Source organism: Odontesthes bonariensis, chromosome 24 (genome assembly GCF_027942865.1).
Source record: "Odontesthes bonariensis isolate fOdoBon6 chromosome 24, fOdoBon6.hap1, whole genome shotgun sequence".
Taxonomy (NCBI): domain Eukaryota; kingdom Metazoa; phylum Chordata; class Actinopteri; order Atheriniformes; family Atherinopsidae; genus Odontesthes; species Odontesthes bonariensis.
In genome coordinates, this window is record NC_134529.1 from 26,004,097 (window position 1) to 26,026,361 (window position 22,265).

Consider the following 22,265-nt stretch of genomic DNA (forward strand, 5'->3'; position numbering starts at 1 on the left):
ACATTCTGTCTTGACACAATGCCATCTGACTTCTTTAAAACTATTGTAAGCTCTGTTCAAACAGATTTGCAGCAAATAATAAACTGCTCACTTCAATCAGGCACGTTTCCTAAACCCTTAAAAGTAGCTGCCATCAAGCCACTCCTAAAAAAGACAACATTGGATGCTTCCATTTTAACCAACTACAGACCCATCTCAAATCTTCCTTTTATAGCCAAGATTGTTGACAAAGTGGTTTTTAATCAACACAGTAACTTCTTGAACTCCAGTGGACTCCTTGACAAATTTCAGTCAGGCTTCCGACCTCACCACAGTACAGAAACGGCTCTTATTAAAGTAGAGTCATTGTGCGACTGCTTAGAGCAAGTCAAAAAGTGGATGAACCTAAATTTCCTTCAGTTAAATCAAGAAAAAACTGAGGTCATTGTGTTTGGCAACAAAGAGAAGAGGTTTGCTGTCAGTAAACATCTTGAGTCACTGTCTCTAGAAACTAAAGACCAAGTCCGGAACCTCGGTGTGCTTATAGACTCAGACCTGACCTTCAACAATCATATCAAATCAGTCACCAAATCAGCCTTTTATCAACTTAAGAACATATCCAGAATTAAGGGTTTCATGTCCCAAACAGATCAGGAGAAGCTGATTCATGCTTTCATCTCCAGCAGACTTGACTACTGTAACGGTCTTCTGACTGGACTCCCCCAAAAGAGTCTCAAACAGCTGCAGCTCATTCAGAACGCTGCAGCCCGAGTTTTAACCAGAACAAAGAGATCAGATCACATCACCCCAGTTCTCAAGTCTTTACATTGGCTCCCGGTCAGATACAGAATAGATTATAAAGTTCTGCTACTCGTCTACAAATCACGGAATGGTTTAGGTCCAGAGTACATGAATGACATGCTAGCAGAGTATAAACCCAGTAGAGCTCTGAGATCTGCTGACTCAGGTCAGATAATGGAGCCCAGAGTTCAAACTAGACACGGTGAAGCAGCTTTTAGCTGTTATGCTGCACACGACTGGAACAAACTACCAGCAGAACTGAAATCAGCCACAACTGTAAGCACTTTAAATCCAGGTTAAAAACATTTCTCTTTCGGTGTGCGTATGATTGAGTTTATATCTTTCTTTTTCCCCTCTTCTTTGATTGCTTTTAACTGTGTTTTTAATTTTTATTCTATTTTTTTTTCTCTTTAAATTGCTGCTTTATGCTGTTCTTTTAAACGCCTTGTCTTTATGTAAAGCACATTGAGTTGCCTGTGGTATGAAATGCGCTATATAAATAAAGATGCCTTGCCTTGCCTTGCCTTGCCTAACTTTGTGAAATAGCTTCACAAGCAATTTCTGACACGCATAACTGAGAAGATGAAAATATACAGTCATGCGAAGTATGATGCACAGGGAAAAAACATCGAGCCACTTTTTCTGTAGATACATTAAAAATGCAAGACCTCGCTTCTCTTTCATGCTAAATTTAGAGCTGTTTTGAGAGCCCACTTCCTGCTGAATTTTCTTTTGAAATATAAATCTCGACCATCACCTCCCCTCCTATGCCACCCACACAGCTGCTTATTGACCTAACAGTAAAAGTGCGTCTTTCAGGTCAATAGTCACACATTAACGAAAAGTTAAAATGCAAAGTCTAAGGATGAAGTAGCGTCTTCTTATCAATTCATGTGTATGTTATCGTGTTTACAGTCAAAACTAAATTGCAAAAGGTAAAAAAGTGCATTTACTTCTACAACTATTATTCCATAGGGATGGTTTGGAAAAGACTGTATACATATTAGACTGTATACATATTAGAATATTTATTCATTTATTAGACCATAGAGTCTTTATGTGTCCTATTTACTCCACTCTGCATCTCAGTTACAGGAAACAGAATACTAGGCTGACAAGAACAAACTTCTTCAGCTTTTCACAAAGTAGATTTTTGGGTCCTGCGCTCAACTCTTGTCTGGGTAGCCGGGGCCTGGCGGGGCCGGTGGGCTGTCACCCCTGGTTCATGGGAGGGGGCTATGTCTTGTGTCTGGGGGCTTCCTCTGCTATCTTCTGACTGGATGCATGGTTGTCCCTGTAGTGAGCTATTTTTTAATGGGGAATATCGCAGAATTTGACATAATTTGACTGAAATGCTGTTTTCGTGTGGAAGAGAAACATATGTCTGGAGAAAACTGCACGGAGGAAAGAAAATCTGGGTGGCACAACAAGCGCCCTCCACAGACTGATTCCCTCCCCCTTCAAAACAATGTAAGCATGGCGAAGAGGCTGCCCACGGCTCTTTGTCGTTGGAAAAACTCAGAAACTCGGCACTAACCCTTCAATACATTATGTATTGTAATTGTAATTATGTACATGTGACATTATTGTGGTCATTAACTCGTGTTTCCCTGTTCCAACAGATATCCTTTGAATGGTGTTACAGTGTTTTTTCCCCCTCTTTTCTGTCTTCTCAAACCCCAGCTGGTGGAGGCGGATGGCCACCCTTCCTGGTTCTGGTTCTGCCAGAGGTTTCTTCCTGTTAAAAGGGAGTCGTTCCTTTCCACAGTCGCCTCAGGCACGCTCAGGACAAGAGATTGGACTGAAGACAAGTTTCGGTGCAATCTGTTGGTTTCCTTAGCTAGGAAATTGTTTTTGAATTGGCTCTATATAAATGACTTGGATTATTTTTAAATTAATTATAATTACAATGAATTGAATTCCAATTGGCTTGAATTGGACTATACTATGTAAGCGCCTTCAGATGACGTTTGTTGTATTTGGCGCTATATAAATAAAATAATAAGAATTGAATTGAATAATTTTGGACTATATTAGTAGAAATACAACGTCAAGGACAATAATAATTACAAGAATTTGAATTGTGATTTTCTCAACCTCTCATTTAAACAAATCAGAACTTGTTTATGACATTTGTATACACACAAATTAAATATATATATATAAACGCATGATATATGACTTTTATAACCTTGCTGTCTTGCGCAAAGTGGATAGTCAAGCACAAATACATTTAAATTCATGATTTCTATATCATTTCATTATTTTTTACTTTATTATCAGCACTTTGAATAATAAAGGGCAGATTATGAATCAGCACCATGGATCAAATTTGTAGCTATTCAGTATATGTCTTGAAAAAAGTATGAAATGTCTGTGTGTGTGTGTGTGTGTGTGTGTGTGTGTGTGTGTGTGTGTGTGTGTGTGTGTGTGTGTGTGTGTGTGTGTGTGTGTGTTTTATGTGTATTAGATTATAGTTTATCAATCATATTTCATTCTGCAGAGATGCCTCGTAAGGAGAGGACGTTAAAACAAAAACAAAAGGAGTGTTTCAAATTTGTGCTCCATGTGCCCCCTTTTGACTTTGAACACCTGCCCCTCCAAAGGTCTCTGCATGGCCCTGGTCCAACAGCACATTCTCACCCAGACCCACTCACACCTTGACCCCCTCCAGTTTGCCTACCGGCCAGGCAAAGGTGTCGACGATACTGAAGCTTTCATCATCGACACTATCCAGAAACAACTAAGCCAGACTCCTGTTTGCCAACTTTTCATATCGACCTTGTATCACACTGCAGAAAGACTTCTGTCTAACTTCCGACTTAAAGACAGCTCATCCTCTGGATTATGGACTAACCAACAGAACATCAGGAGGCCAACAACATTTCATCGAAGATCCCCATCACCTCTCCAGGCTCCACATGGGGCCGTGTGCTCTCTCCACTGTACTTCATCCTCTACATTGATGACTGCAGCACCACACAGACCAACTGCCCCTTAGTGAAGTTTGCTGACAACACTCAGTGGGGTTACATGGCACTGAAAGGATCGGATTATTGGCTAAATTACAATAAGAATGAGTTGCTCCTTATTTGAGCAAGGGTAATTATCCTTGGCTATATGGCGGTGAATGAGTCGGATCAGAGGCACAAAGCGTGTTATACTCTGATACGATAGGTGGCGCTGTACCCATTTCAACTATTGCTAATAGAGCCACTTGCGATTGACCCCTTCAACACCAAACTCAGGCATTCGAGAAAATGGCGAATGAAGAGCAAGATGAAGGTACGTCCCTCTACATTTCGTTTGTGATGAGCATGCTTATTGCACAAACGCGATGTACAACAGCGGATTCTCCATCACGTTGTTTGTTTTTTTCTGGTTTCTTCACAACAGTAATATCGTCTCTTCCGACTTCCGGTTCACGGCCACGCAAAGTCTAATTCACCACGTGTTTCACCCGTCTACAAGCAGGTTTAATTTGACGGAACACAAATAACACGGAAAATGGATTGATAAATCAATTTAAGTTACCTTACGTTATCTCAAGGTCTTAATCCGATTGCGAGTAATCTGATCCGATCCAATTTCTTGTCAGATTAAGGTGTCTACATGAACTTAATAACTCAATCTTATTATAATTTAGCCAATTATCCAATCCTTTCAGTGCCATGTAACCCCACTGACCGTTCTTCTGTCCCTCCTATCTGGCAGCACACAGTACCATGGACCAGCTCTGCAGCAGTTCATGCGTGGTGCGACACCTCCAAGCTGGAGCTCAACGTTGGCAAAACGAAGGAGATGGTGGTGAGATTCTCCGGCAGACAGAAGGAGCTGGCTACTTTGTTCACCACGAAAAGCCACGGGACACCGATTGAGACTGTAGAAGAGTATAAGTACCTAGGGACCATCTTTGAAATGCCACCAGAGGATGTACCTTCTCAGTAAACGGAAGTCCTTCAGTGTCAGCAAGAACATTTTACTAAACATCTACTACTCTGTCATTGAAAGTGTTATGTCATTCTCTTTCTGTTGGTTCCACACCATCCCCCTGCAGGACAGGAACCGCCTACACAACATTGTAAATGTGTGTTCCAAAATCATTGGATAGGCTCACACTCTGGCCAGTCGGATACTACAGGACTCGTCCTGTGCTCTCCATCCAGCTTTTGAGCAACTGCCGTCTGGTTTCTGTCCTGAACCGTTGAACTCCATGGAATCTCTAAATCCCACAACAAGCACAACCAGTTTGTCTACCTTTTAATTCCATCAGCTTAACTCTCATTTGCACTATTTCCAATTGCCTGTTAAATTTTGAGACTTCAGAGTTATAAAATAAATATGTGGATTAGTTAAGATTCATGGACAGTAAATCCTAAATCTTTCAGCCATTATCAAAAAAGCAGTGAAACTCTACAACCCTTCAGTGAAATGAAAACAAACTAAAACATTAAACATACAGATGGACTAAGATTAAACAAAATCCATGTATTGCTAAAACACCTGCAGGACAACAAAATGATAAATTAAAATGCATTGTGTTTGTTCATGGTACCTCTTCACAAGCACAGAAGAAATTATGTAATTTCCAAGCCTCTATTAGTCACATGAGATGAGGAAAATACAACTTAACTGTAAGCATTGTTGGTAACTGCCCCATGATGTAATTTTTTATGTACTAAAACCAATATTATAATGTTATGAAGTAGGACAGTGGAGATATACATTACATTTTTTAGGAAAAACAACTTTAATGTTCTCTCTTCAGAGTACCGTACATGAAGCCCTGAGTTTACCGTTGATCCACATCACCATGGTAACGTAGATAGAAACTCCATTATTATCGTTTTTTGTCTGTAGCTAACTGTGACTTTACCTTGTTGTCACAGCAATCTGTTTTACCATGAAGAAACATGTTTGTAGGTATAAATGCTTCTTACAGTCGAGGTAGAATAAAGTGCAAATTTCACAAAACGGAATATTGAAAGCTGGTTTTATGTAAAGGGAAGAAAAGCTGAAAAAAATATTACAAGAGCCTCATGCAGAAACAAATATGTTGTCCAGGATGTCTTCTTGTTTCCCATGGCAACATTTAATGATGGTGTAAAAATCTGAAGGAGTATATTGTATTGCCTCCAAATGGCCTGCTCTGCAAGAAATAGTGTATTTTTCCATTTAGGGCATATCATCAAATAGCACTACTCATTGCTCTAAAGACCTGGTTAACGACTATCCTACGTGAGCTTCAATAATGACCTTGAGGGTGTCATGAGACCATCATCCCTGGGCCACAAGTGGCCATAAGATCCACAGATCAATCATCACTCATCCAATACAACTCACAGACACATGTAAGAATTCTCACAAGGCTTTCACCATCAGCAGAGACAACCATGGCGTGTGACTGGCTGCAAATGTTGAGTGTCACTATCTATGTAGCCCTCACAGGAAAAGGAAATATTCATGTGTAGAAACACAAGTCCAGAAACTCCAAACACCAGCAGTGCTGACAGCAACATCACAGGTGCTGATTGATGAGGCAACGCACACAGACACACATACACACAGAGAACTTGTTTCAACCAAGAACGCCTTGGCTGGAACTCACTTTAACTAGACTATACTGTTCTACACAACTGCTGAGTACACCGGTGTAATAGTGCATTACAACAAATGTAGTCTTTTGGAAACATGATCACCAAGTAAATATACTATATTTTACAAATAGGCAAGCATAAAGTGTATGAATAGATGAACCACATGACGAGTGAAGCTTAAAATATCTTAATCTGTGTTGGTGCATGAAGTAGATTTAGATTTATTTTTGTCTCAAATCAGAAAACAGTTTTTGTCTGCTGTAAACACTGACTGAGTGTTGGAAAAAAATATCTTCATTAAAAAGCAGACTTTCAAAAATGATCACATTTTTGCTTCTACTAGAAATTTAAACAAGTCAACAGTTTATGTGGGATGAACTTACTTCCTGCACACGACTGTAGGTGCCTGTCTGCTTCCTTTCCTCCTCTCCCTGACTGTCTTTACACTTCTAACAGCCATCACACCATAGAGAGAAGGAAATAACAAGCTCAGCTCAGATAAGCAGGCACGGTTGGCAGATAGGCACTAGGGACAGTGAGAACGAGCGGCTGCTCCATATTAAACAAAGGTCCAAAGACACATGGTGTTACCTGCTCTGTGCAGAGCTGCCTCCCATATATGATTCAAAGGGCACGCAAGGCATTAGTTAGAGAATAATAGATTAGTTTTACTCTGATGTGAGGGGAGGCTATGATGAAACAGATAAAGGGAAACCATGACACAGCTGACATCAGCTCCACATGCAGTTGCTCTCCTGACCATTAGAGTTCACATATCTTTAAAGATGTTCTTTAAGATGCACACAAAACACCACATGGGTACCTTTTGAGGAGGAGGACAGTATATACTGTACTTACTTTATGCTCTCTCATTCCATAATACATTCTCCAAGATATTAAGTATTACAGAAAAAGAGACAGACCATGAGTAAGAGAGGGGGAGGGTTGAGAAGGTCGTCCTGAAAATTTCACCCTTGAATATAAGTAAAAATAACTTTAAGACAAAAGAGTTGCTGTAATCCCTGTTATTTTTTACTAAAACATATCACAGAAATTTCAATAAGATCGCTGGAAATTGTATCAGCCTGTGAAAAAGGGACATAATGTTCCTTTAAGTTTGTTGGTGGAAAGGTATAAACCAGATTTTATTACATCCTAAAACGTGATAACAATACAGTGTAAATAAGAATTCCTGAGCACCTATTTGAGAAACATCAGCACTTAAAAGGACCAGTTTGCAGATAATTCATTACTTATAGTTTATGGTGTATGATTACCCACCTTAATTTATTGAAAAGTGTTTGTAATAATACATTCTGCAAATGTCTCTTAATCATCCGGGAGAGACTTTTAGGCCTAAATTAGCCTCAGGCATGAATTTTACTGAAAAAAATTTAAGTGTTTGTGATTTGAGTTGCGTTAGAATATTTCAACCGCTAATGCACCAAGAAGAGTGAAAACATTCTGATTTTGGTAACTAGTGTTGAGAAATGGTGGCACAAACAAAGAACAAGGGGATGAGGATGATATGATAATTTTTTCTACAGAGATATCATTATTACCAAGATGATTTCTATGGTAACATTGAATTTCTACACATAATAGGCTTTTAACAGGACAGTTATGATCCAAAGCATTAACACAATCTCCACAGATGAGATGAAGGCAACCAGAACCAACTATGAAGCCACGAGACCACATTAAGATAAGATAATTAGGTCTATGGTGTATATCACCAAACCAAATGAATAATGGGACTTAGTAGAATGAGGCTTAGAAGTGGCTCTGTACTTCTACTATAGCAAAGACATTTGTTAGCATATAGCCACAAGATACACGTAGCTGCAGGCTAACACATTACATCAGCTGTTTAAGAATTTTATGAAATGTCTTGATGTTAAAGTCATATAACTTTGCAGAAGGCTTTTGAGTGCATACATGAGAAATCGAAAGGGAAAGAGAAAGACAGGGATAGGATAAAGGAGAAAAGAGCTGCTTGGCTCAATGCTCTCCTTAGGCAAGTTTTGTCGAGCCGCATGACCAAATGATAGTAACATTTAGTGAATGTGTTATCTTGTTGTGATCTAAGTCTATCTTTCTGTTTATATCCTAGCTGGCCAGTGTACAGGTTTCTTTCCTACGAACATTACTGGATGCACATACATCCAGGACGCAAAAGCACATTTGGCATTTACAGAATTGAGATAAATTTCCTGAATTACATTTCTATTGTTTGTAAATTCTTGATGACTCAATAATGAAGTAACTAAAAGAAACTTTAAAAAAAAATATTGCAGTAATGCATCATTGAGAATTGAGTAATTTGAACATAAAAAATGTATGTGGAAGCTAATTCTTACATGCACATATTTATGTTCCCTGAGTTAAGTCCTATGACATGGGATGAGTTTAGCATTTTCAGACATGAAGAAAGCACTGCAGTGACTTTGCTGCATTTGGGACTTATGGGAACCCTATTTGTTTTTTTTACTGACCGGGGTCCACAATCTTCTTCTGCTCTTGGCAAAGGGCTGTTATTTACTTGGAATTTTGAACAATTTCCTTCCATCTTTTTAGGTGTTGATAAAATTCACTGCCTTGAAATCTCTGTTTAAAAGCTCAACTCTGTCAAACAAACTGGTTCGACCGGTACTTTCTGTCCCCTAGTTTTAAACTCTTACTTCTGTGATGACATTACAAAAAAAATAAAATTATTTTGAGGAAATTTTGAAACATGAACTTTTTCATAGTTCTTTCATCTATCTTGGGAATTCCTCCTTTTTTTTCTGTGTACTGCAGTAACTTTGGAGTTACACAAAGAGTGTTGGGGATGTCACAAACTGAAGTCTTTCATCTATGGTTTAAACTGGACTTTACTGTGAAAGTCCTTGGCTTCCTCTCCAGGTAGCCACAGCCCCTTGCTCCACCTAGGACGCTTAGGACATCCTTTTTTTCTGAAAGTGCATCATATTTAATTGTCTTTTCTAAGAATTTGTGATGGTTATGTTTAGAAAGTAAGGTTAATTTGAGTGAAGTTGATGTTTGTTGTGATCTTGCATACAAACCATAACTCTCCTTTTGTTTAACCTGGTACCTTAACATAAGTCATAGGCTGTGTTCGAAACCGCCTACTACATACTACATACTTGCAAACGGCATACTCATCTATCAGACAGTATGCAGAGCGTTTACACACAGTGCACTTCGCTCCTGCCCGAGCCGAAATCAGCCGGCCTGAAGCTTATTTCGGCTTGGGCTATAAACTCTGTAAATATATAACTTTAGCAACATTTGAAATATTTTCAGGCGAGAAAGTAGTCGTTTAGATCCCCAATGTGTTGAAAATCTGACAAAATACCGGCTATTTACAATTTTGTTACCACGAATTCAGCGTTACTAAAGCTAGCTGCAGTGAGCAACGCACTTCCGGTTATTTTCACAAAATAAAATACCCGTTGCCTTTGATCATAGGGAAAGCCATTACGATACAATTGGTGCTTTTGTTTTGAAAACAGGAAGTGAACCTACCCTCGTTGTAGCTAGCTTGAAACTGCCGTTTTGACAGGAAATGACGATCGGCGACGTCACGTTACGTTGCATCTTGGGTAGTTTGAGTATGACAAGTAACCTCATGATGAATACCCAACATTTCGGCGAATCTAGTATGCATCTAGTATACATCCGGGAACTTAAAAAAGTTCAAGTTAGTAGGAGTAGTAGGAGAAGTATGCTGTTTCGAACACAGCCATAGCCTAACATTTCAAGTCTTTGTCAACCAGAACTGAACAGCCAGACAGAGATTTGAACATCCCACCCCTTATGGTCTTTCTGTCATGGTGTATCATCATTGCAAACTACATACACAGACAAAGGCACCAGATCACATCACTTACAGAGCACACGTTCACAGCTGCCATCTTGTGCTCTGACCGTCACGTGATCATGGCTGCCATTTTGTCTCAGGGTCCCTCCCTCTCACTCCAATACACACGTCAACACACACACACACACACACACACACACACACACACACACACACTGACTAATGGTCTTTCTCCCATTGCTTGTTTATTTTGTACATAGGATTAGCTAAGTAAACAATAGTGTTTATTAATGAAAGTACCATTGATTTAATCATTGTTCCAACTTCAATAAATTCTATTGTACCATTTTAAAGGAGATTCACTGTGACAACTGCGGTTGCCAATTTCAGTGCTCGGATTCTTAGCCTTCATATATGCTCTGCACATGTCCCAGATTGACTATGTATAGAGAAACGTATTTCGTCTGATACTGGATATTATTTATTAGCCTGTAGGAAACAACTCTTGTTAGTAAATTTTCAGAATATGAAAAAGTGTTCCAGGACACCAGCCATTTTCAGAGTAGAGTTTTGCAGTTTTTTGTGGCAAAATAGAGTGAAATATAGCAGAGTTTGTTAAACTCCTCTGATTGCATTCTGAGAATGACAATGAATGACAATTCATGTGTCTGTTCCCTTTGTAGTGACGACGCCTAAGGAAGGGGTCGGGAACCTTTTTGGCCGAGAGAGCCATGAAAGCCACATATTTTAAAATAAACTTCCGCGAGAGCCATATAATATTCTTTAACATCGAATACAACTAAATGCGTGTATAATAGGTCTCTGAATTGATTATTTTTGAAACGTTGTTATACTGAAGCTAACCATTAATAAATAAAATACTTCTTAGCATTAATGCAAATCAATGTCTGTTTCCAAGTGGGTAGTTGCATAGCTTGATATGTCACTGTCACTCGAAAACATTGTTTATACAATGGGCTATGTGCATATAAATCCTGTATCCATTACATTTTGTTTCCTGTATAGTTACAAGCATGCGCGTCGAGAGACCTGGTCATTCGGGGCTTCAGCCCCGAATCTCTCTGGACTGACATAAAGAAAAATATGTATAATAAGAAGAAGAAGAACGAAGAAGAAGAAAAAGAAGGAGAGCTCCGTCACGGGACCACACTTTGAGCGGTGATAGACTACCGCGGCGCTGCTGTCATCATGCAACTTTGTTACCAGCTCAGACCGCAGGATTCTGAGGCGCGGTGAGGAGCGGTGATGCGGTGGCCGCCGCGCGAGTTAAAAAAATCCAACTTTGGCGAAATATTCGCGCCAGACAGCCTATCAGCGTTGAGATTCTGGACGACAGTGACGTGGAGACAGATGGACAGGCGCTGTCTGTGACATGCAGATGGGACTGCACATGGAAATTTGCTTCTAAGCTACAATCTGGTGCAGGTCATCTCTTTACTTTGTAATTAATGTACTTTGCACATGGTCCCTGACAAAATAAAATAAAAAAATTAAATCACCGCCTTCTCCAGGAGTTCCGTCTGGATGACGGCCGCCTCCAGCGGCACCCCAGGCCCACCAGGACCCAGCCCGACGACCCGCTCGGGAGGACCGGCGCCGCGATCTCTCGGCCCAGCTGCGGAGCGCCTGCAGCCGGCGTCCCGCCGAGAGATCACGGCACCGATCCTCCCGTGGCGCCCGCTTCCAGCGGTGTTTCGGGCTCGCGGGGACCCAGTTTGTTGGCCTGCTCGGGAGGATCGGTGCCGTGATCTCTCGGCGGGACGCCGGCTGCAGGCGCCGGTCCTCCCAAGCGGGTCGTCGGGCTGGGTCCTGGTGGGCCTGGGGTGCCGCTGGAGGCGGCCGTCATCCAGACGCAACTCCTGGAGAAGGCGATGAAATTATCCGAGCTGAATGCACCACCGGATGATGTCACTGACCCAGACACGACGGCGTGTGCGTTTCAGACGAATCTCGGACTGCCACAGCAGGTACAAGGACGCGATCAGCCATGGATAGCCCCTTGAGCTATTCACTCGTTTTTTACTCGCGAAAGAGGCGTTTGAGGCATGGAATTTAATTTACACCTGCGGCAACAATCGCGCGATGAAGGCGGTGCGAATATTCGCATCGCGTTTGGTGTGAACGCACCGGGCTAACAAAGACACAATGTCAGCATTTGGATATATGGATCTCAGCATTTTATCAAAACATGAATGCCAACATTCACAGCTCGGAATTCAACATGTTAAGCAGCTGGTCATGAACTGTGTTAAATTTTCATTTTAACACCCCCTTTTTTTTAAAAAAATCCCGGGGGAAAAACCCCCTGACCCCCGTTAAAAATTATTTTCATGTCTGGGCTACAGCCCCGAATGTTTGCTCAAGCTACAGACGCCCCTGGTTACAAGACATGAAGTCTTAGGACCTGGGATCAGACGTTTGCATTTTGAGGCAGAAAGTGAGCACTGTAGAGACTTTAGCGGTCTTTGGAACTCACAGATCCACAGTCTGCCCTTTTACTGGCCTGGATCCACAATCTGTCTTTGCTTTTGGCAAAATACTGTGATCTTCTGGAAATAGAGAACAATTTCCATTCACCTTTGTTGTTAGTTGGTGATAGAGTTAACTACTCATTTCTTCTTCGAAGCGAAATTTTTTTAGATACTTGCTGGGATCAAATTCAAAATGAGTATAGTTTTCTAGCTTACAAAAATAATTACCTTGAAATAAAAATCCAATTTGAAATCATATTTAGAATATAAAATTATATGTCTCAGCACATGGACATTTATTGTCATAACAGCTTGGGTATCAGTTTCCATTTCAGTCTTCATTCTCTGCCCTGTAGTGATAAGATTGTCTCAGGCAGGACCTCCTAAAAGGAGGGTGTATGCATATATGCTGCCTTTGAAGTCCTGTGGTATGAAATTACAGACTTAATCAAGTCTTCTCAACCTCACTCAGCCTTCTCCACTTCCACCCTCTTTGTGTTTTTCTTCATTTTTCCCTCTCCTCTTTCCCCTACATCAGCACTTCTTTCTGCCCAATATCAGCCTCTTCATCACATGCATTTTTCTCTTTGTTCTTTTCTCCTTGACATTCCTTTTTTAGTTTCCCTCACCACCTGATCCCACCTCTCCCTTCTCCCTCCTTCCCTTTTCCTGTGCCTCTAGGTCACAAGGAGCTGATCCAGCCTTCTGTTCATGAGTCTTATTTAAACATCACTTATGTCAGCCTGCCTGCAGCAGAGCTGTGCCAAAGCCCCAGGGATCCTGTGACCTTAGAAACGCACAGGGAGGAAATGCTAGATATACTGTAGAGTAAATGGACAATGGTTAAGGTGAAGACGTACAGAGATGATGAGAAAAGAACAAGAGAAGACATGGAGGGAAAGTCAAAGACAGCAGTGTGCAGAATGAGAAAAGGGAAAATACAGGATCACGGTACTAATATATTCTTAGAATAGAATAGAAAGAGAATATAAAACACTTTATTCATCCCCCAATGGGGGAAATTCAAGTTAGTCAAGTCGCTCAGAAAAAATTATTAATATTTACAATGATTGTATATTAACAACAACAATAACAATACCAATTCTAATAAAATACTACTACTAACTACTACTAATAAGAAATGACTAAATAAATAAGTAAATAAAATCAATCAATCAATTTGAGAAGAACTCTGTTAACAGCAGTCACTGTTAAAAAGCCTTATGGCTGTGGGGACAAAGGACCTCCTGAACCTCTCAGTCCTGCAGCGCAGAGAGATGAGGCTCTCACTGCAGCTGCTCCTCTGTCCTGCCAGGATTAAGATTAAGATTAAGATCCGATTTATTGGTCATGCATACATGCATACACACAAAATTTGTCCTCCGCTTTTAACCCATCCAGTGGACACACACATGCACAGGGTCACACACTCAGTGACAGATGCCAACCTGGAGCGGTGGGCAGCCATGAAGTGCCCGGGGAGCATGGGGGTACGGTGCCTTGCTCAAGGGCACCTCAGCCGTGACAAGGAGGTGGACTGACACCCCTCCAGCTATCAGTTCCACCAATCTTTTTTTTTGAGTGGTGAGAGTGGGAATCGAACACGCACATCATATCACTGCAGACATTGAAGGACCTGAGCCGTCTCAGGAAGACGAGACGGCTCTGGCCCCTCCTGTACACTGCTTCTATGTTGGCAGACCACTCCAGTTTATTATCCAGCACCACCCCCGGGTATTTGCAGGTCTGAACAGTCTCTATCTCCCCTCCATCAATGCAGACTGACTGGTATGTAGTTTTAGATCTCCTGAAGTCCACCACCAGCTCTTTGGTCTTGGTGGTGTTCAGGAGCAAACAGTTCTTTTTGTTCCAGTCAGTTGTGGCCTGACTGTCCGTTGTTGTTTTTTTTTTTCTTTTTCCTGATGCTTTACAAGTAATTTTTTTGTAATCGATATGATAAATTGTATTTTCTTTTGATGGTTACACTTAAAATATTATGAATTTCATTCATTCCAAACAAGTTTTTTTTATAATGTTAATGCAAAACGTTCGTTCCTTTTTATGTTTTTTTTAGAAGTAAACAAATATAATGTTTACAATTGTTTTAATTATTACCATGTTTTTCAACAAGTCTCCACATCCACAGCTTACTATTAACCAGCTGCCAGAAAGTGACAGTTAAAAAAAGGTTAGCTGGTTAGTTATTTGTTTATGTCAGGAAATTAAATGCTACAGTTTAAATGTTCAGAAAGACAATGTACAAAAAAACCAAGCTATCATTTAACAGGAAATATTACATTGCTTACCTGATTTCAGTCATGCTACCGCTGCGGTTGTGCTACAATGGAATTATGAATTTTGTTGATCTGGGGATTTTTTTTTAGCATATTTATTTTGTTTGTGGATACAATATGTAGTTAAATCCAGATCACAAATGATAATATTGCCTGAATCTCACTGAAATTGTGAAAAATATGAGCAACTGAATAAGTTTTAAATGAAAAAAGTGAATTGCAAGATTTTGCAATTGCATGACAAAAGAATGTGCTGCATAAATGCAACATGCACACGCATGTGGTCATTTTGCAACACTATAAACTGCTGATATAACAATCACAATTTTTCTCATAGGCCTTCCCTTCCAAATCAAGCTGCTGCGAGTGTCAAACCAAGATAAGCCCGATACCTCACCATTCCACACGCAACCTTAAAGGGACACCGTGTGATTTCTTCCCCCATCTAGTGGTGCAATTTTATTTTGCAAAGTCGAATGAATTTGCTCTCTAGCGCCTCGCGTTTTCAAATGTGCATTGCAACTTGTTGAACTACGGCAGGCGGTATGTGTCAAGATTCTCTTTTTCGCTTTTTTGGCGACGAGGATCCCTTCTCCTGTGACGTGGCATAACTATGGTCTTCCATTGCGAACAAAAGTGCAGTCCGTTCAGGCTGGTTTATACCAGAGAATTTGTCTAATGGCGTAGACTGGCTCTGTTTATACCTACTTGCAAACGTGACGTCAAAATGACGTCATTTCCGCTTGCAGGTCTGGCGTTGGGGACAACGCGATTCGAAGTGCTTTATGTCCCTCTCGGCACTTCGTCGTTTTTCATAGACCGGAAGGACATGGCAGCCTCCATAGAGCTTGCCCGCTCTATGTAGATACAAACAAGTGATTCTTCGCTCAGGACGATAAGTGAGATTTTTGACAGAGATAATTTTACACCAATGAGGACTAATTTATGAATGAATATGTTGATTTGAGCTAATAAATGACTTAATATATTACACAGTGTCCCTTTAAACTAAACTCACAGTCCCACTTACCCATGGCAAAGAATGGGATTCCCAGTAGTGTTGAATTGAACTTCCCATCAGATATGAAGAAGATCCCTGCAGCTGTCACATTGGCGATAGAAATGGTCAGCACACCCAAAAGGCCAAGGAACGGCTTGCCCCTCAGGCAGTCCCGCATGGAGCTGGAGATGGTGGCAGCCAGGAGCACCAAAACCAGGCTTACAAGCACTTCCCCTTTGGCTAGCACTCCAGTTCGGTGGAAGTCCCGCCACAAGCTGAAGGAAGTGAGGGACTGAATGTGAAGCTGATCAGGCGCATGTGGCGCCTCCGCTGTGGACAGCCTGTTGACCAGGGCGCAGAACTCGTTCTCCCAGCGCTCTGCAATGGCATCCTGCACCACAGGTCCGTGGTTCCGGAGGTAGTAGGTGATCTGGACAGCACGGGCAAACTTGACTTGCTGGTCGCGACTGTTGGGCGAGAAGGACACGCCGCCCAGTTGGTGCCCAATGAAGGACACACGGCCATCCTGCATACAATTAAGAGAAATCTGGCATTAGCTCTAATGACAATTTTTTTTTTCTATGAAAAGTGCAAATACCCCAAGAGTAAACTTGTGTTTTGCCCTTGACATTTCTCCTTTTGAAACCAATGAACGGGGAGCAGCAGGACGTAGTGCAGCTGTAGTTTTCTAATTTTTCTCTTAACTGTTTGAAAGTACAATTTACCAATTAATGCACCTTACAGCTGTAGACAGAGCTGGTGATACATCTGTTGATATGCTTGTCTATGGTCATTTGTATTTTAGTCACATACAATGCATGCAACAGATTAGAGTTTAGTAAGGCAGTTGGGACAATAAAAATAAATAGCACTGATTCGTTTGGAAGAAATTAGAATGAAATCATTTAAATTTATTGTTGGTACAGTCTTTCATGTTTAAGCAGAAAATCTTGCCAAGGTAGTATTACAGATGAACATTATGTTCAGCAGTTCAGTCCATCTGAGGAATCAGATGATACAATTATTTTATATAAATGTATAAAATATTTACAATTATATAAGGTTTTAGATTTTTTCAAACTGAAAAAAAGAAAATAATTTTTTTTTATGATAATTCAGCCACGAGGATATTTGAAAGAAATGCTATTTATCCATCATTTAACTGTATGTGTATCAGTTAGCCTCTGTCAGAAAAGATGTGAAGAGCACATGTCAGGCAAGGCAAACATATCCAAAGCATACTTGCTGCAGAAATGATCCTATTAGCACTGAATAAAATAAACTGACAGGTGCAACTAAGTGAGGAAAGCCAGCTGTCACTGGTCTGTCTTTGGGCAAGAGTCAGGGTAGACCCAGGACCTCACTCTAACTTCTAGGGTCAATTTAGAGTCACCAGGATTCAAACCAGGAACCCTCATGCTGTGAGGCGATGGTGCTAACCACCATGCAGCACCAAGGTCATTACATCTTTTGAAAAATACAACGGGGCATCACACATGAAAACAATAATTATTATGCATTACAGTTGCAGTTACATTAACAAAAAAAAACCCCACACGGCTTGTTTGAATGTATTTTGGGCTGTGAATGGTGTTGTGCAGCACCTTGTATTTGCCAGTTTGTCATTCCTGTTTTGATATTGTGTGCGTTGGTGATGCACAGTGTTCTGAAAAGAATATAACTAATCATACAATAATGCTGTAATATCAAAGTGCCTTGTCTCATTACGTCTAATCTCAGCAATTTTTCTGCCAATGTCACATTTCTAATTAACATTTATTCTGCAATATTTCTAGACATTTATTGAACTATTTATTGCTTTTAATTACCTGAGTGAACTATTTTTTCATCACTCTAAGCCACCAACTTTTCTTATTGCATAGCTATCTTATCTATCCTGTTCTCGATATCTCTTTTTTCAGCACTTTTAGGTGTCTATCAAATGCCATCAATCAGTGTAAGCTGATTGTCATTTTCCAAAAAAAAACCATGGCTTTTTTTCTGAATCTTTAGGTAAGCATTTTTTTTTGGGGGGGGGGGGCTTTTTATGCCTTTAATGACAGGACAGCTGGAGAGAGACAGGAAGCAAGGGGCAGAGAGAGGGGAAAGACATGCAGCAAAGGGCTGCTCGGTGTGGGACTCGAACCGGGGCCAGCTGCAGCGAGGACTGTTGCCTCTGTACATGTGATGGCTGCTTAACCCACTATGCCACTGACTACCCCATAGGTAAGCATTTCTGTCTAAATCTACAATATATATTTTACTTTTATGTTTTAATGTAGGTACATATTTCAACCATATATCCATTGTTTTTAAAAGTAGTTTAGATTTAATTGATTGTAAGCAAGTTTCCTACAACCTGTCACTTGTGTTTTATTTGACATTTTGTACCGGATGTTCGTTGATATTACTCCGCCACCGCTAAGAAAATAGTGCGAGCATGAACGAGCTGCCAAATAAAACATGACAGAAGCAACTTTTCGCAACGAAATTTGATATGGATTACCAGGGCACACCAGTAACCACTCCGGTGAGTTGATGATTTTGAAAGTGGACGTTTATGGTGCTTTTACGGACCTTTTTGGACATGCACCGTACTTGCCATTCTGAAGCAGGTTGAGACGAATCAAAATTAGGCAAATACCGGAGACAGCAGTAAACATCAAAAAAGCGGTGAGAGAGGTTCTAAAACATTGCAGACAACTCATAAATGAGGCTTAATGTTGAAAATACCGCAGTTCTCCTTTAACAATCAAGTCCAAATGTACTGTCAAGCTTGATGTAAATCTCACTTGTGTAGGTTAAATCACTCTGATTGTTTGCCTTAGTTTCTGAAAACAATTTATTGCATGAAAAATCTGATGAAACATGACCAAGCCCATTCATAAATCACCAGCCATGTCCTGCCAGAGGAAGAGACTTTGTAACTGAGTGTCCTAGATAAATAAATGTAAATGACCAGATCTGCATGTTATTGCCACATAATGTCATTACTCTCTAAAGTAATTTTACTTAGTGCTACAAATTTTTCATTCCATCACAGTACAAGAGTATTTATGAGTGTTTACTCAGAAAGCTTTTTAGCTCAACTTTCAAATATGTAATAGCACAAAGCTCAAATTACTCGAGAGCTGATTTTCTAAAAGCCCTTAAGCATTTCAAATGAATCTCAACAGTTCTAACAAGATCATGTATAAACATTTGCACACCACACTGAGCCAGAAAGTGCTCTGACTATGCACTAAAACACAAGCTTTTATAGGTTTGATTAAAAAATTGAGACAAAATCAGAACAAAAATGTCTCTATCTGCAAAAAAAGCTCTTTAGTTCTGCTTTATCTTCTGTACTTGTTCATAAAAAAAAACTAAATGTAGTTTTCATTGTTTACGAGAGATAGAGAAAATATGATGGTAATTGGGAGAATGGGGCACCACACAAAAGCAATTAAGAAAAATATTTTCTGTATATGAACATTCTTTGCTTAAAGAGTCCCACAAACCATTTAACATGTAAATGTCTAGCTTTTTTCCTTTGACTACAAGATATACAACGTATTCCTCAATTTTAAAAGCAAACACTGAAATTGCAGTTAAACCCACAACGTTACGATTAGACTTGATTATAATTGCACAATTGTCGATCATTCTGTCAATCAGAGCATTACGACATTTTAAGACATTTTAAGATACAGCAGAACACATACCCATTTTCTCCAAAAGCATGGTTCATTTTCAAAGGTAAGAGGTAGAGATATTGTGTGCCTGGAGACTGAGGTTTTCACATAATTGTGGTCCAAGGACAATGTGATATAATGATTTAACAATTTATAGAAAAAATTAACGTGCGCAAGTTTTAACATCTGTTGCATTTTTTTTTCTCAAATCAACACAGGCTGAAAATAATACATACTACACCCACAAGGTGTAGAATATACTTATAAGCATTTAAATAGTTATTTCAGGGATTCTGAAATATCTTTTAACTTGACAAGACCTCTAACTTCTTTAGGCAGGATGAGGACAGCAATCTCCATATTCGGCAGGTGGTCATAATGTTATGGCTGATTGGTGTTTTAGGTATGGCAAAGTCCAAGGAGTTATGTGCAGAATTTTTTTTTTCTTTTATAAAGAGCTGCATTTTCCAAGGGCATCCAGTCAAGTCAATTTATTTATAAATCACAAATAAAACAACAACAGCTGAACCAAAATCTATACATATATATATATATATACTGTATATATATATATATATATTTAAATGTGTATGTGTGTATACAAGTTTGTTTAAAATTGCAAAGACTATTCTGTCATTTTAATGACATAATATAATCAAAGATCACACAACTGAAAATACAGTACACAGAGTACAACTACAGTATATATCTTAAGCAGTATTCACCTTGGTGCAGAGCTACACTTCAGTTTAGCAAAAAGTTTGATTTTTTTCATACAGAGTCTACACCTTTATAACGAGCACAGAAATAAATCCCAGTTGTGACATCAAAGAGCAGGATGAGGCCTTAGACGTCAGATGAATTAGCCAAGACAGCTCAGACAGAGAGGCAGAGAAAATTGGGTTTTGGGAACACGGACAGTGCAGTGATTTGACAGGAAGGAGGTGCCAACAACATTCACGTGGGAAATACTGTGGTTCATGTTGGACAGAAGTTACTGATCTAAAGGTAAAATAATATGTATAGCATACCAGCAAACATTACAACTACAACATGTAGGTAATTAATCTTCTAGCAGTCTATTTACAGATACAAGTCAACATTTGCATACATAAAGACCAGGCTGACAAATCTAAAAGACATTGACACTAATTGTACATTTCCCAGAAATTAGAAAATAAAATAAGGGGACACTGATTGAAAAAATATATTATTTTCATTACTATGTAATCAGATCTGTCAGATCTATTAGTTGATCAAATTAAAGGGATAGTTTGCCTCTTTTGACATGAAGCTGTATGACATCCCATATCAGCAATATCATTTATGAACATTGACTTACCCCCCGCTGCGTCCTGTGAGCCGAGTTCCAGCCTCGTTTTGGTGTTGACGAAGGTAGTCCGGCTAGTTGGCTAGGGTCCCGAAAATAAAGCGCTTTGCTTCTCAAAACAATATGCGTTCAAAAGAGTAATACATTCGCATCACAAAATCGTCCATCCAGAAAAAGTCAGACCTCACAATCGCTTGGCGCTATTTTTGCCTCCCTTCATATCAATTTGTTCAGCCACCTGCCGATAGCCGCACCTGTTACGGTGTTTACTGCTCAGAAGCAGGGGACTGCTCGGTCAGGACTTTGGTCTGCAAGGTTTACACAGCCCGTAGTGATACGAATATTGTTTTGAGAAGCAAAACGCTTTATTTTCTAAGCCCCAGCCAACTAGCCGGACTACCTTCGTCAACGCCAAAACGAGGCTGGAACTCGGCTCACAGGACGCAGCAGGGGGTAAGTCAATGTACATAAATGATATTGCTAATATGGGATGTCATACAGCTTCATGTCAAAAGAGGCTAACTATCCCTTTAACACAAGCTACTGGAAACTGGAATTCTGAAAACAATGGGTATTCAGCAGTTTGACCCAAAGAATTACACGTATCATTGTTGAAGAGTAATATTGAATAGAGTTGGGATAAACAGACTTAAAAAGTCTTAGGATTGAAACTGAAATGGTTCAGGTGAGCAGATGGGGACTTCTTTGAAAGGGATTATTTTATGTCAAAGAAGAAAGTAGCACTCAACACTCACCATAAACTTAACAACTTCTATCATCACACGTGCAATGCCCTGTCAAACTTTCCAAATCGCAGTACTCTGTGTGAAGAATTTTCTATTAAACTACTTCTTATAATCCTCTGACTAAGTATCAAAATTCAAATTAAACTTCAAACTCTTCTGGCAAATGTTTCTAGATATGGAAAAATTAGTCCAGATGACAAAACAAATCAAAGAGCTTGCAGAAGAATTAATTAATAGAGACTGATTGATACAATGTAAGCTATGGAACACATCCCTATGAAATCTACAAAATCACATCGATTTGAACTGTATTGGAGTATTCGCTGCAGTGTCTCAAGGTGACAAGATATGCACTATACAGGTGCAGGAGAATGCATTGATTTGTATTTTGAGGAGCCCAGAATCTTAATGAGAGAGCAATATGGCAATAAACAAAAGACAGAGGCCGTAAAAGACAATTAATGTGTATAGCAAAAAGGATAGCAGATAAGCCTGATCTCCTAGATAGATAGATAGATAGATAGATAGA

The 22,265-nt window shown here is 39.9% G+C and overlaps 1 protein-coding gene across 1 annotated transcript in view; it reads right to left on the reverse strand.

The window, feature by feature from the left end:
- The window catches only part of ptchd4 (patched domain containing 4), a 49,007-nt gene that overhangs the window by 21,739 nt on the left and 5,003 nt on the right, over window positions 1-22,265 (reverse strand). Inside the window, exon 2 of the mRNA XM_075459595.1 lies at window positions 16,017-16,512. Within this exon, the coding sequence (XP_075315710.1) occupies window positions 16,017-16,512 (496 nt within the window). The remainder of the gene's footprint in view (window positions 1-16,016; window positions 16,513-22,265) is intronic.